This window comes from Nyctibius grandis, chromosome 1 (genome assembly GCF_013368605.1).
Source record: "Nyctibius grandis isolate bNycGra1 chromosome 1, bNycGra1.pri, whole genome shotgun sequence".
Classification (NCBI taxonomy): domain Eukaryota; kingdom Metazoa; phylum Chordata; class Aves; order Nyctibiiformes; family Nyctibiidae; genus Nyctibius; species Nyctibius grandis.
In genome coordinates this window covers 128,030,240-128,045,804 of record NC_090658.1, presented here as the reverse complement: position 1 = coordinate 128,045,804, position 15,565 = coordinate 128,030,240, and the positions used below count along the sequence as shown (strand labels likewise).

The 15,565-nt window shown below is 41.8% G+C and overlaps 1 protein-coding gene across 1 annotated transcript; it reads left to right on the top strand.

Annotated features, from left to right (window-relative positions):
• Positions 1–1,613: 1,613 nt before the first annotated feature.
• On the top strand, positions 1,614–13,101 carry LOC137675106 (cytochrome P450 2K6-like). Its single transcript, XM_068421064.1, has 9 exons — positions 1,614–1,799; positions 3,544–3,706; positions 7,481–7,630; positions 7,920–8,080; positions 8,945–9,118; positions 9,789–9,930; positions 10,636–10,820; positions 11,012–11,153; positions 12,914–13,101. Exons 1-9 carry the CDS (start codon positions 1,614–1,616, stop codon positions 13,099–13,101), a joined length of 1,491 nt encoding a protein of 496 aa, XP_068277165.1.
• Positions 13,102–15,565: the final 2,464 nt, after the last annotated feature.

Genomic DNA, 15,565 nt, shown 5'->3' with positions numbered 1-15,565 from the left:
GAGAAGCTGTTGATGTATGGGATGGATGGGCAGACAGTGAGGTGGGTCGAAAACTTGTGGAAAAGCCAGGCCCAGAGGTTAGTGATCAGTGGCATGAAGTCCAGTTGGAGGCCAGTAACTACCAGGGTACCCCAGGGTCAATACCGACTCCAGTCCTGTTTAATGTCTTCATTAATGATCCGGATGATGGGGCAGAGTGCACCCTCAGCAAGTTTGCTGAGGGCACCAAACTGGGAGGAGTGGCTGATGCACCAGAAGGTTGTGCCACCATCTAGAGGGACCTCAACGAGCTGGAGAAATGGGCTGGCAGGAACTTCATGAAGTTCAACAAGGAGAAATGCAAAAAGTTCTGCACCTGGAGAGGAACAACCTCAGGCACCAGTATATGCTGGGCGTTTCCCCCTGGAAAGCAGCTTGGCAGAGAAACACCTGGGGGTCCTGGTGGATACCAAGTTGAATATGAGGTAACAACATGCCCTTGCTGCAAAGGAGGCTATTGGTATCCTGGACTGCATTAGGATGAGTGTTGCCAGCAGGTCGAGGGAGGTGATCCTTCCCCTCAACTCAGCGCTGGTGAGGTCACACCTGGAGTGCTGTGTCCAGTTCTGGGATCCCCAGTACAAAAGAGATATGGACATACTGGAGAGAGTCCAGCAAAGGGACAGAAAGATGTTGAAGTGCTGGAGCACCTCTTATATGAGGAAAGAGAGAGGGTGAGAGAGATGGAACTGTTTAGCCTAGAGGAGAAAAGGCTCAGGGGGGGTCATAGTGTGTGTAAACACCCGGAGGAATGGTACAAAGACGACAGAGACAGACTCTTTTCAGTGGTGTCCAGTGACAGGACCAGAGGCAATGGGCACAAACTGAAATGCAGGAGCTTCCCTCTGAATATCAGGAAACACTTTCTTACTGTAAGAGTGACCAAGCACTGGCACAGGTTACCCAAGGAGGTTGTGGAGTCCTCCCTCCTTGGAGATATTCAAAAGCCATCTAGACATAGTCTTGGGCAACCAGCTCTAGGTGGCCCTGCTTGAGCAGGGGGGGTTGGACCAGATGACCTCCAGAGATCCTTTCCAACCTTAACCATTCTGTGATTCTGTGATTTGAAATTCCTAATGAATTCAATGGAAGCAAAGTTATACCAATTCCTAAGCACTTCAAAAAAAAAAAAATCCCTGTGCATTAATCACTTGGGCATTGGCATTGTGATTTCAGGACTAATGATGAAAATATAACTAATCAGTAACCTGAAGAGCAAGCAGGATTTATGACTTTTATTCCAAACTCCAGGTTGATGACCTGTGGTTCTCTGCATTCTTGGACTTTCATTCTTGGACTTTCATTCTTGGACAGTGAGCTACACGCCCATGCAGTCATACACGCTTGGCTAGCAAACATTTACCTGCCTCCATACCATACTGAGCATTCACTAGCAAGCACAGGGGAAGAGAACAAAACTGGTCACCAATCGCAAGAAAAACATACCCTTCTCTGGGAAAGAGGTTTATGGACTGGTACAAGTGTCTCTCAAAGGAAATTTTTGCAGGAAGACAGAGATCCAGAGTTCATATTTTCTCTTTTCTCTTCTGTAGCAAATACTTGGCTGAGTAGGGATGGACTGGAGCAGCTGCATTTCCATTGGTTTAGTGCTCATCCTGACTTTTCTATCCATTTTGAAAATGGGTCGTTTCTGGAATAACCACCAGAGAAAGAATTTTCCCCCAGGACCAAGAGCATTACCTATCATTGGAAATCTGCATTTGTTTGATTTGAAGAGACCCTACAGGACTTATCTACAGGTAGCCATTATCTTTTCTCTTGGTCCCATAATTGTACACATCATCAAGATGTCAGAGTTTCTCCTATTGCACCTGACATGTTGCATCCACAGATGATCCTTAGCAAGGGACAGAAGACTGTTATTTGAGCAGAAAACTTCGAATGCAGTGAGATTTGTTCTTTACTGTAACACTTTCTCTCTTCACTGCAACTTCATGCATCTAGGTTTCAGCCTTAAACAACTCTCAAATTAATCACAAGTGTTCACCTTATTTTTGTGGTAATTTTGTGAAAATAAGGAGTGATTTCGATATGTGGTATAAATCCCCCCCCCCTTCCACTGATTGACATGTCTGGGGTTGTGACTGCAGCCTCCTGCCTTCACTGATTCGGCAGTCCTTCTCACCACCATTTCTCGTTTCTTCCCCAAAAGCTGAAGAAAACTATATACTCTTAATATTCAGAGCCAATAATTGCCAGAATATAGAGCAAAGGTTTATTGTAGGACTTTCCTGGTCTTGAGTCAGATGACTTCTATGAATCTGGTCCTTTCTTAGAGGTTTTTCTAACTAGACATTGAAATTATATATGTCCTCCTTGCTGATTATTTTAAAAAGCATATTTGCACCTATATATCTGTTTGTATGTTACATTCACAACTCAAAAGACTGCTCAGATGCAGCATCTGGAAAATCATCTGTAGCTATCCAATGCAGCCTAACTGGGTTGACAAAAGCACACTCCATCTCTTTTCAGTCCAACAGAACCAACATGTCTCTGCTGTAATTCCAGTGAATACATTTTAATGGAGAAGGTTGGTTCTCTGACTTGAACTTAGCTCAAGGTTTAAAATTCACCCATATTTAGTGTGCAAATGCAACTGGAGACTACACACAATCAACATTGCAAGCACTGGAAAGTCCTTACTGGACAACACCCTTTGAAAAGATCATATTCTGCCACAGCTACAGCTGTCTGGGATAGCAGTATCACCACCAAAGAAGCTACTCTTAATCCAGACACGTGTCACTGCTGCTGTGTTATTTCACCTATCTGGCTGGACTTGCTTACCAGTTGCTGAACATTTTGCCTATCGATGCTAGACAGTTGCCTTTTGTTTCTCTGTGCAAACACACTAGAAAATAAATGTAGTCAGGAAACCCCCTTCCTATTGTCAGGAGAAACAGGAACGTTGAGTTATATGAAAATAAATCAGCCTGCACAAGCTAAAAAGATACCAGCTTAGGTCAAACATTGTCTCTGAGACAGATTCAGGGTGGATGTAGCCACATATAAAAAGTGAGAATTTACCTAATGCTAGATCCTGGCCCAGAAACACATTGAGTTTTTTATGCAATAATGGTATCAAAGATTTGAACAGGTTTAGCCTGTAAACAAAAGAAACACAGTAGCACAGAGGTAAGTGTGAAAACATGAGTCAAAAATCGAATTTACAGGGTTCCTGAGGGAAGACAGAGCTGTCAACACAACCCTTGACTGACTTGGGGTTTCTGCTGATAATACTTCTGCTTGGTTTAGCACGATGGGACTCCACTCCTGACTATGCCATTTAGTCATTAACCATCATAATGTCTGGCACATTCACGTTATTTAAATCAATTCTTTTTTCTCTGTACTTATTAGGAAAATATTTAACATTTTAGTAACTTAGAGGCAGGACAGGAAAATAAGCAGGGCTGAAAGGGTGGTGAATATCTTTGTAAGCTGTAAAAGCTGTAAATCACTGTTATCTTCTTCTGACAGCTGTCAAAAGTATATGGTCCAGTCTTCAGTGTTCAGATGGGGCTAAGGAAAATCGTAGTGATTTCTGGGTATGAGACAGTGAAGGAAGCTCTTGTAAACCAGGCAGACGCGTTTGCAGAGAGACCTAAAATCCCAATCTTTGAAGATTTGACCAGAGGAAACGGTGAGTTAGTTTTCTTTTTCTTCATCAGCTTGACTTATTCAAAACAGTTTTTTCCTACAGAAGAAGCAGAGGCTGGCACATCACTTTGGATCAGGGACCATATAAGGTGTTGGACACAAGGAGCAATTTCATTGACTTCAGTGGGTTTGTTCAAATTTGAAAATACTGACAGTGACAACAAAACAACCATAACTGTAACAATAACCACAGCAACAGATAGTGTCACACTCGCAGGATCTAGAAGAGGGCTATGCATGCCAGGAAAGGCGTTTCTAGCTCTTGTGGTGTGGTTCTGGACATCTGTTCTTTTGGGGTTATCATAGGACCTCCTTTTCCTGAAATGAGGATTATCATAGAATCATAGAATCACAGAATGGTTTGGGTTGGAAGGGGCCTTAAAGATCATCTAGTTCCAACCCCCCTGCCACAGGCAGGGACACCTTCCACTAGACCAGGTTGCTCCAAGCCCCATCCAACCTGGCCTTGAACACTGACAGGGAGGGGACACCCACAGCTTCTCTGGGCAACCTGTGCCAGTGTCTCACCACCCTCACAGGAAAGAATTTCCTCCTAACATCTAATCTAAATCTACCCTCTTTCAGTTTAAAAAAACATTATACCACTGCTTCTCATTTCAAGAGGTGAATAGTACTTTTAAAACCTGGATGTGACAATAGAATGGAACACACACAGAACCGGGGATTTATATTAATAAGGGAAATACTGTACACTGAGCTGGGTTTCCAAATGAGAATTTCATACCCAAAGTTCATTCTAATTTTGCATGAGAATTTCATATTTACATCTGCAAAGACCCTTGGACAAATTCAGCAATAATTCTGCAAACTTTTTATCAATTGCATCTTTTTATCACATTACTGCGCGTAAGCTTTCTTTACGCCTTATTTTCTTCTTTGAAAAAAGTATAACTAAAGTAGTTAGTTACATGGTGTAACAACTCCAGTTAAAAACTGATTTTAAGGTTTTAAAACGCTACCTAAATTTTAAAGACATTTGTGCCTAGTCAGGTTTCCTCTGCAATCACCAGAGATGTGAGATCTCATTTCAATTCCACTTTCAAAGAGTGATGATCAGCATTTTGAACTTGAATTTCCAATGCCCTTTTTCTTTCAGTGACAAGTGATAAATCTCTCAGAGATATATATTCTTCTTAAGATTTGATTAAATACCTCTTAAATAGTTTATCCTTTTTTTTTGTGCAATAATCCTATTGTTAAGGCCTGAAAATACTTAGGGGAAAGATGTTTTTTTTTCCTCATCCAGATGTAATTTAACTTGTTTTAAAAGTGACTGCTACTAAATGTCTACGTTATTTAATACAATCATAGAATAGTTTGAGTTGGAAGGGACCTTTAGAGGTCATTTAGTTCAACCTCCCTGAAACGAGCAGGCACAACTAGATCAGGTTGCTCAGAGCCCCGTCCAACCTGACCTTGAATGTTTCCAGGGATGGGGCATCTACCACCTCTCTGGGCAACCTGGTCCAATGTTTCACCACCCTCATTGTAAAACATTTCTTCCTTATATCTAGTCTGAATCTACCCTCTTTTAGTTTAAAACCTTTACCCCTTGTCCTATTGCAACAGGCCCTGCTAAAATTTGTCCCCATCTTTCTTACAGGCCCCCTTTAAGTACAGAAAGGCTGCGATAAGGTCCCACCGGAGCCTTCTCTTCTCCAGGCTGAACAACCCCACCTCTCTCAGCCTTTCCTCTAGCAGAGGTGCTCCAGCCCTCTGATTATTTTTATGGCCTCCTCTGGTCCCACTCCAACAGGTCCATGTCTTTCTTGTACTGAGGACTCCGGAGCTGGATGCAGTACTGCAGGTGGGGTCTCACAAGAGCAGAGTAGAGGGGCAGAATCACCTCCCTCTACCTGCTGGCCACGCTGCTTTTGATGCAGCCCAGGATACAGTTGGCCTTCTGGGCTGCAAGTGCACATTGCTGGCTCATGTCCAGCTTTACACCCACCAGTAGCCCCAAGTCCTTCTCAGCATGACTGCTCTCAATCCTTTCATCCCCCAGCCTGTATTGACATCGGGGATTGCCCCAACCCTGGTGCAGGACCTTGCACTTGACCTTGTTGGACCTAAAGAAGTTCACATGGGCCCACTTCTTGAGCTTGCCCAGGTCCCTCTGGATGGCATCCTGTCCCTCAGGCGTGTCAACTGCACCACTCAGCTTGGCATTGTCTGCAAATTTGCCGAGGGTGCACTCAATCCCACTATGTCATTGATGAAGATGTTAAACAGTACTGGTCCCCATACAAACCCCTGAGGGACACCACTTGTCACTGATCTCCATCTGGACATTGAGTTGTTGACCACTACCTTCTGCATGGGACCATCCAACCAATTCCTCATCCACCTAACAGTCCACCCATTAAATAATCTCTCTCCAATTCAGAGAGAAGGATGTTGTGGGGGACCGTGTCAAAGGCCTTACAGAAGTCCGGATAGACGACATCCATAGCTCTTCCCTTGTCCACTGAGGTAGTCACTCCATCATACAAGGCCACTAGGTTGGTCAGGCAGCACTTGCCCTTGGTGAAGCCATGCTGGCTGTGTCGAATCACGTCCCTGTCCCTCATGTGCCTTAGCACAGCATCTAGGAGGATCTATTCCATGATCTTCCCATGCACAGAAGTGAGGCTGACAGGTCAGTAGTTCCCAGAGTCCTCCTTTCTACCCTTTTTAAAAATGGATGCAGTGTTTCCCTTTTTCCAGTCACTGGGGACTTCACCTGACTGCCATGACTTTTCAAATATCGTGGAGAGTGGTTGGCAACTACATCAGCCAACTCCCTCAGGACTCTGGGATGAATCTCATCAGGTCCCATAGACTTACATATATTCAGGTTCCTCAAGTGGTCACAAACCTGATCTTCTCTTACAGTGGGGGGGACTTTGCTCCCCCAGTCCCTGTCTTGTGGTCCATCCACTCGAGAGGCATGGGAAGAGAGACTGCCAGTGAAGACTGAGGCAAAGAATTTGTTGGATACCTCAGCATTCTCCTTGTCTGTTGTTACCAGTTTGCCAGTCTTGTTCATGGTGGGGTACACTTTCTTTGACCTTCCTTTTCTAGCTGACATACCTGTAGAAGCCCTTATTATTCTTTTAATTCCTTGCCAAGTTCAGCTCCATCTGCATCTTGGCCTTCCTGACTCCCATCCCTACGCTACTGGGCAGCAACCCTATACTGTTCCCAGGATACCTGTCCCTGTTTCCACTGCCTGTGCATTTTCTTCTTGCCCTTTAGTTTGGTCAGCAGGTTGCAACTCATCCATGCCGATCTATTGCCTTCCTTTCCTGATTTCTTACACCTGGGGATCGAGAGCTCTGTGGGCAGTTTCCTAGGGGGTCCCAATGACTAACTCCTTGAAGAGCTGGAATTTTGCTTTCCTAAAATTCAGGGTCCTGACTTTGACTTTACTCTTCACCTGACCCACATTCCTCAGGACTGGGAGCTCCACCAGCTCATGATCACTGCCCCCAGGCTACCCCCAATCTTGATGTCACGGATTAGCTCGCTTGTGTTGGTGACCAACAGGTCCAGTATCACTAGGATTGCCTACAGCTTGCCATGCTACTTTTCCAGCAGATGTTGGGGTGGTTGAAGTTCACCAGCAGGACAAGTGCCTGCAAGCGTGATGCCTCCCGTAGCTGAAGTAAGAAGGCTATGTCAATAGGCTCCCCTATTGTCTACAGATTAGTTATTTAAAATCTTCTGCCACCTTTAAATGTTCTCTTTGTTTCAGGGATTGTTTTTGCTCATGGTGAAAACTGGAAGGTGATGCGAAGATTTACTCTCACAACCTTACGAGACTTTGGAATGGGAAAAAGGGCCATTGAGGACCGCATTGTGGAGGAGTATGAGTATCTGGCAGACACCATTGGGTCACAAGAAGGTGGGTAGATGATTAATTCTTCAAACCTCTAAGGTTTTGTTCAAGCACCCAGAGGCTTGCCAGTAACCTCAAGTTCAGACCTTTTTAAGAAATGTACGTCAGACTGAATCGATTTGATGAATTTGGCTCCTCTGGCTTTTTTGTGTCTTGGCATGTTATTCTAACACTGAATAATAATCAATAATAGCAATCAATCATAAAAAATAAACAGCAATAATTAGCATTAAATTTACATTTAAAAATTACATCTCTTGTCACAATGCAATATATTATTTTGTTCTTTGTATAGGAAAGCCCTTTGATGCCAGTAAAATAATTAATGCAGCAGTTGCTAACATAATTGTGTCAATATTGCTTGGAAAACGATTTGACTACAAAGATTCCAGATTTGTGAGACTTCTACGTTTGACCAATGAAAACATGAGGCTCGCTGGGAAACCTTTGGTTACGGTAATGATAAACATTTTTATGTTGCTGTTCCACTGGATGCCATAGAAACGTATTAATATTGGTAGTCAATTGTTTCTATTAAACAGAAAAATCTGAGGCTCTGAGAGATAATAGGTTTACAAGTACTTTCTGGGGCAAAACAAAGTTTAAGAGACAGACTGGGAATCTTGAAGCCAACAATAAAACCCTCAGTCTCTCAAAAATATACTTAAGATGTAGTTTGAAGAGTGCTAATTATGGACTGAAAAAATAAGACCGTGTAGTGCATGAACAGCAAGCTCAGCATTCCCCCAAAATAGGTTCACACATATAAAGTGACCAGGCAAAACAGTACACTCTCAGAACATGGGGCAAGGAGAAGCAATAGAGCATGTGGTCTACCTGTACAAGGAGCTCTGATACAAAATCTATTGTCCCATGCCTCTAGTATGCTGAAACCTCTCAATGAGTAATAAACACTCTCTGATACTCGCATGCACTGCTGCCACACACCAGATTCACTTCTGTTCCTCTAGGTTTTGAAACAGGAAAAAAAAAAGTTGGTGAAAAAGCTGGCTAAAACAATAAAAAAAGTTGCAGGCCATCATTTCCATCCTGTGGTGGCAAGTTGCAGGTGTTTCAGTCTGACATCTATTCTACTTCTGCAAAATAGTAATTTGGGGCTAAGATTTTCTATGTATTCAGTGGTCCTTGATGGATTTTCTACCATGAATTCATCCAGTCACTTTTTCATGTTCTAAAGAACAAAATATTAATGTCTTTATCTTTGTATCTGCAAAACGGGCACAATATTATTAATTTGTGTTTGTAGTGTTTTCAGACCTCTGGCTGGTAAATTCTCTTTAACATCTTTCACTCCTGTAGATGTACAACATCTTCCCACGCCTTGGATTCCTCCTAAGGGCTAACAAGACTCTTCTCCAAAACAGAGATGAATTCCATGCTTATGTACAAGTTACTTTCGTAGAACATCTCAAAACCCTGGACAAAAATGATCAAAGAAGTTTTATTGATGCTTTCCTGGTCAAACAGCAGGAGGTAACTGAATCTTTTCTCATTTGTTCTAGGTTTTATACGATGACATTTACAATTTCCTTTCAGTCCTTATAATCATAGCTATATTTCTTTAGGGAATATATCTTTGACAAAAAAACATAGAAGCAACTGTTAGAGTTGAACAGATATTTCACTCAGTTGTAGTTCCAACCCCTTTTAATCAGCAAACATTTATCCTTATTTATGCTTTTCTTCAGACTGTATCAATATTTACAGAGGCTGCATCTTTTTATTTCCTCTCTATGTCATCCTACCCCTTCTGGCTCTTTCAAAAATGTAATGCATTACAGAGCAAAAGTGCTACCTGAGCTTTACTGGGATCCTTATTTGGGGTCTTTGATATATCATAGAATCATAGAACGGTTTTGGCTGGAAGGGACCTTAAAGATCATTTAGTTCCAACCATCTGGGTTACCTTCTTCATAGAGAAACCAGCTCTCTTTGCAGCTGGCCCCAGTAAGGGCAGAGACCATGCACAAGATAAAACCTATGTCAACACCCTTCTCCAGGTATAAGCCCAAAGCTCTTCTTTGTCTTTCACACTTTTTAAAAATATAGGATTTATTTCTTAGTAAACGTTTAGCTATGTAAATTGCATTTTCACATGGAAAGCTTTAAGTTTTTATCCTTTTATCTTAACCATTTCTTTCAGGAGAAATCCACTACCAATGGGTATTTCCATAATGGCAATTTGCTAAGCTTGGTGAGCAATTTGTTTACTGCTGGTGTTGAGACAATTTCCACCACACTGAACTGGAGCTTTCTGCTGATGCTAAAGTACCCTGAAATTCAGAGTAAGCGGTTTTATGACAGATGCTGTTACGCTCAGTGCATTAGGAACTGAATGGGAACCTGGAGGGTCAACATATCTGTTAACACACTAAGTTACAAAAAGCCAAGAATTCCAGCAAATTATTATCTAGGTATTGCTGTGCCCTGTGGTTCAGACCCAGTGAGGGGCACACTAGTCAGCCTACCAGTAGATTATAAACAGAGTTCATGTGGGCAAGGTCCTTCGCTCAGTAAAATCTCATTAATTAAAAAGAAGAGAGCTGTCCCGTATTGGCCAATGAAATTGTTCCAGGTTTCCCTTCGAAACAGGCTGTTGATAAACCAAAGGCCTGAGCAGATGTTAAATGGACTGTATCAAAGCTTTAAATACCTGAGAGGATTCCGGGAATTGCATTTTGCCTGGCATCTGCATTCCAGTTAATGGTAAAGGGTTGTTAGGAGTCAAATGGGGTTTTTAAGACACCTCTTAGAGCAAGAAACTTTAGGCAGAAGAGAGGGCAGAAAAATACAAATGTTTAGGCTAGTTATTGGTAAAGAAATAATCAAGCACTGTAGTACTGTCCACCTCCCATTATTTCTGAAAGGAAAGAAAGATTTGGGGAGAATTTATGGTTTTCACTCAAGGTCTTTTATACTTTACATCAGTAAATCACAGTATGTCTCAGGGAGAGTCCTTGTCTCTTTCTTATAGTTGATTCTCTTCTCAGGAAAGGTCCAAGAAGAGATAGAGCGAGTGATAGGGTCGAACCCCCCACGAATTGAGCATCGAACTCAAATGCCATATACAGATGCTGTCATCCATGAAATTCAGAGGTTTGCTAATATCCTGCCATTGGATTTGCCTCATGAGACTGCTGCCGATGTCACTCTCAAAGGCTATTTCATTCCCAAGGTGAGATGCCTACAGGATTGTTTCTTCCAGCATTTCCTCTTTCTCAGACCTGGTTAATGAACTCTCTAATGAAGCCACATAACAGCAGTCAGAATAATCTCTATCTCCAGGCTGACTGTTTTGAAGTCTTATTGCCATTATTGCCACAACAGTGTTTGTCCACAGATTAATTCCACTGTTTTATTTTGCAGGGAACCTACATCATCCCCTTACTGACCTCTGTCCTGCAAGACAAATCGCAGTGGGAGAAACCAGACATGTTCTATCCTGAGCACTTCCTTGATGCCAACGGAAAATTTGTGAAGAAAGATGCTTTCATGCCTTTTTCAGCAGGTGCCTTCTCTTTTCTGTATACTGCTGTTGCAAGTACAGATCTTAGACAAGAACTACTTGTACAAGTGCTTTTTTGTTACTGAAGCCTGGTCTCCACACTGTCTTTTTCATGGGACCATTTCAGAACCCATATTTCACAGATTTCTCAGGACACACCTGTGTTAAGAGAGAATACTCACAAATGTCTGCTAATTCCTCCAGCCTCTGGATGTTATTGGTTTCTCAGTTAGTATTCAATGATTATAAACCAGAATTTGTAGTGCCTTCTTAAACATGAAGGAGGTTTTCAGCAAACTACATGATGGTTTAGATAACACATTTCTGCGTTATAATCTGTAGCCGACAACTGCTCTATGCCCTGGGCTGCTGCTTCTCTGACTCTTACCATACCCAGCTGCATTGTCTATGATCACAGACAAAGAGCACAGGAAAGGTGACTTCTGTGTCTTTCCTGGGGAACCATGTTGCATTTTTGCTCGTCCCTTTTAAAAGGTCACGAAAAATGTCAGCTAGGATCAAGACTTCATGTACTGTGCCAACAAAGAGGAGTTGCCTTATATAAAACCCAAATTCTGTGTAAAATCAAAGGACAGAAAGGAGTTGCCTTTTGACGCTTCCACAGAGCGTGACATTCACCTAAGTTTACACACCTGCACCATTTGCCAAAGCACGGGAGATTCCACCCCCCATGATGACTGCTCCTTCTCTGGCATTTCTCCTGCTTTGCAGGCTCTGTCTTTGCTCAATTAAGTTCCTATACGCCAGTCTCTGGCTACTTTGCCTATCATATCCACAACACCCTGCATTTTTTAGAGATATTATTTGTGTATTTTTAATCTGCATGATATTTGAATAAGGTTTTTTCTTGTCATACCATCCACCATATATTCATAGAAGGACTGATGCTACTTCCAATTCACAGGTCTTCTTTTTCAGATTTAAGTCTCAATGTCCTAGCTGAAAGCACATCCAGGGAGCCTCAGGTCTGGACATTCCCTGGAGGGCTTATTTCATAGCACAGCCATGCAACAGCTCTTCATTTTCCACGTTCTGTCATACAAGGGAGTTAAAATCAAATTTCAGTTCAGGTTTTTGTTAGTTCTGGCCTTGAATCATCATGCCCTGATTAAGCCAGTTTACAAGCTGCTGAATTTGACTAGGACTGAGAAAAATTTATATTCACAGTGCTTTTGAAGAAAGGTTTGTATTAGGGCTCCATAGAATATCTCCACTACCTTCCTCCTCAGTCCCACTCTTGCCAGCATTTGTGAGTCTCCACGGTCTTTTCTGACAAATTTTAATATAAAAAATTGCATGTGATTAGACTAATAGAGCCAAAGTCTAGACTAAACCAGACAAAGTTGCTCTGGGATGTAAAAATTGAATGAAGTAGAGGAAAAATCTGAAAATTAAGAAAAATACAAATCTTATTGAAAACTGAAATTAAGGAAGTCAGATTGCATTTTCCATACATTTAGACAAATTTACTTAGACAAAGGAAAAGAAAAAAAGTCACCAGGTGGCTTTGTTATCATACCTCTGAAGACCAAGTATCCTCTCTCTCAGATGATTCTTGTACTCAATAGAATTTTAAGAGCTACTGTTTTCTTTATTCAAAGCTAGGATATGATATTTCAAGTGTTCTGGATTCCCACTGTTCTTCCTCAGAATAAGAGATGCTCAGAGGTTTTTATTGCTTCCAACTATTGAAGAAGCAGCTCCCAATGACTTTCTTATGGCCATTCTGCATTTTATTCCAGGGCGGAGGATCTGCGCCGGTGAGACTCTTGCCAAAATGGAGCTCTTCCTCTTCTTCACCAGTCTCCTACAGAGGTTCACCTTCCACCCTCCCCCTGGAGTTTCTACCTCAGACCTGGACCTCAGCCCTGCTATTTCATTTAACGTCATCCCCAAACCCTACAAAATGTGTGCTGTAACACGTTCCTAGAGCTCTAATCAGCGTCAGTTTGTTTAAAAAATGTTTAAATTACTTTTTCATGATATCTGCCTTCTTTATTCTTTGGCCAAAATAATTCACAACATTATATCTTAATGAAGGTTTCCAGTAGTTCTAAAACAAAGTGGTGTTCTTTTATTTTTGATTTAGTGAGGGAAGGCAGAAGTTGTCCAAAAGTGTGGACTAATTGATGATTCATGGATCAACATATTAGATCACCTAATCTGGGCTAAATAATACAGACCCTCAGCTTTCACATTCTTACTTCAATTTTCGCTTGGTAATGTGTGTTTGTTGAAAGCACATACCCCAGAAACACTCCCAAGTCCAGGTTTCTCTAAAGAGACATATGGACCATGAAGCTGTGCCTAGCTTATATTATCCTGCTTAAAGCTAAGCACTGCAGAGCCTCTGTAGTGAATGTGGGATGTTCAGAGCTTCTGGTCTTCAGAACAGAAGGGTTGTTTTGTCTTGGCAAGCAGATGGGTTTGAAGCTGGGTTGGATATACCGATGTTCCCCAGTACCTCATTGTGGCTTTTACCCCTGGCTCTTCTCCCTAATCCTTCCCCTCTTCAGAAGCCTTCAGTCCCCGCTTCTGCCCGGGCAGTAATCGGTGCTGACCCTCTGTAGTATGCCTTAAAGCTCAGCTGAAGGTCTTAGGTTTTCTTAGGTTGGCTTGGAAATTTAGCATGAGTTTTTTATTTGTTTCCAATTTCAGGAGGCAAAGACTTCTAAAAATCATGTCTCTCCTACTTTCCAATCCAGGTTGCAGAGCGGGTGCAGGTGAAAACCTTGCCAACATGGAGCTCTTCCTGTTCTTTACAAAACTCCTGAAAAAGTTCATGTCTTTTCCTACCCCTGGAGCATACATTTCAGGTCTGAACACGGTAAAGTACACGGGCCTTTCAGTAGACGTTTTAGGATCTGGCCTATGATTTGACAGACTTTTTTGGTGATACATAAATCCACACACTCCTGTGACCACAGAGGATTGTACAGGTGTAATGGCAGAAGGAGTCTATTTTTTTCCACTTTTTGTGAACATTTATAGATGTCTCCAAATCCATCCTTCAGCCTGGCCATTTTAAACAATAGACAGTTGTCTCTACTTCCAGCAGAGGACAGACTAGAAGGTCAATGCAGAAGAATGGTCAAACTTACTAGATACAATAAGAGACTACTCCTATATATCTTCATGGTTCTCACTGAGCTGTATATCCTCACGTTGCTATCCCCTTTGAAGCTCCATCTGTGCTAACCGTACATCCTCATTATCCGGTACCATTTTGCATCTCAAGGGGAAAAACTTTAAAAAATCAGAGCTGCTGCACTGGCAGTTGTAGTACCCCAGATCCTCACAGCCTCTGTTCCTTTTAGTCCAGGGCTCCTGTGAGAAAAACTCATGTAACTTACAGGACATTTCCATTGCAATCTTACATGTCCTGTCTTCAGAGCTATGTTTGCATTTGGAGAAGATGATGTTTTTCATCAGTTAGCTGGTATCTGTGAAAATTACAATTTAATTAGCTTTACCAGGAATAAAAATATTTTTTCATTCTCTGCCCCTGAATTTTAAATGTTATAAACATTTACGAAAATATGGGGGGGGGGGGTCCACTGAAGGCAAGGTTTGAAAAAGGGAATCACTGTAGAAAAAGTATTAGAAGTTGGTGATCAGATTTCATTTGCTGAAGCTGTTCTTTCTCGTATCATCGAAGTACTCAAAACAAATCAGATGTTTGCATTTCCTGCTCCTATTAACCTTTAAACAAAATATACTTATCTCAGTAACATAAGAAATCCAATGTAACAAGAAGTCCTGTATTTGTCTTATAAATAAAGACTCTGAAGCTGTAGAAAGAATATGATAATTGAAACATGATCGCAGTGCATGAAGAGGTGGGAGGTGATAGGACTGCACTGTGTTTTCCCGAGAGAGTTTCTGTTTGTACAAAACAGCTAATCTTATCTAACCATCTTTGTACATATTGATTTACACGACCTCCATTAACCTACTAGCTGAGGCTTTTCCACATATTTATCTTCAAAGATAGAATCAGATCAAAATGGATTTTTATGTCTTTTTCCAGCTCTAACATTTCAGAAAAAAAACACTCAGTTTAAACACTGTTTTTTCACTTGGAGGTTTGAAGACAAAATCATTAAAAGAAATTATTTCTTCATGAGCAAAACAGGCCCCTGTTCTTTATACCACTTCTTGCCAGCAGTTGCCACCAGAACTGGAGAGGCTAAACCTCCATTTCTAAGTCTTTACTGATTCAGAAGGTGGACATCATCTGAAAGATGGCAATGTCAGATTGTGCATGATTTATAGCACACTTGCTTGATGTTTGCAAAATCACCAGGATGAACAATGCCACAGAGGCTGTAACTCCTCCAGGCGAGATCCACACACTTCAGAAGACAACAAAACCCAGTTGCACTAGAAACAGG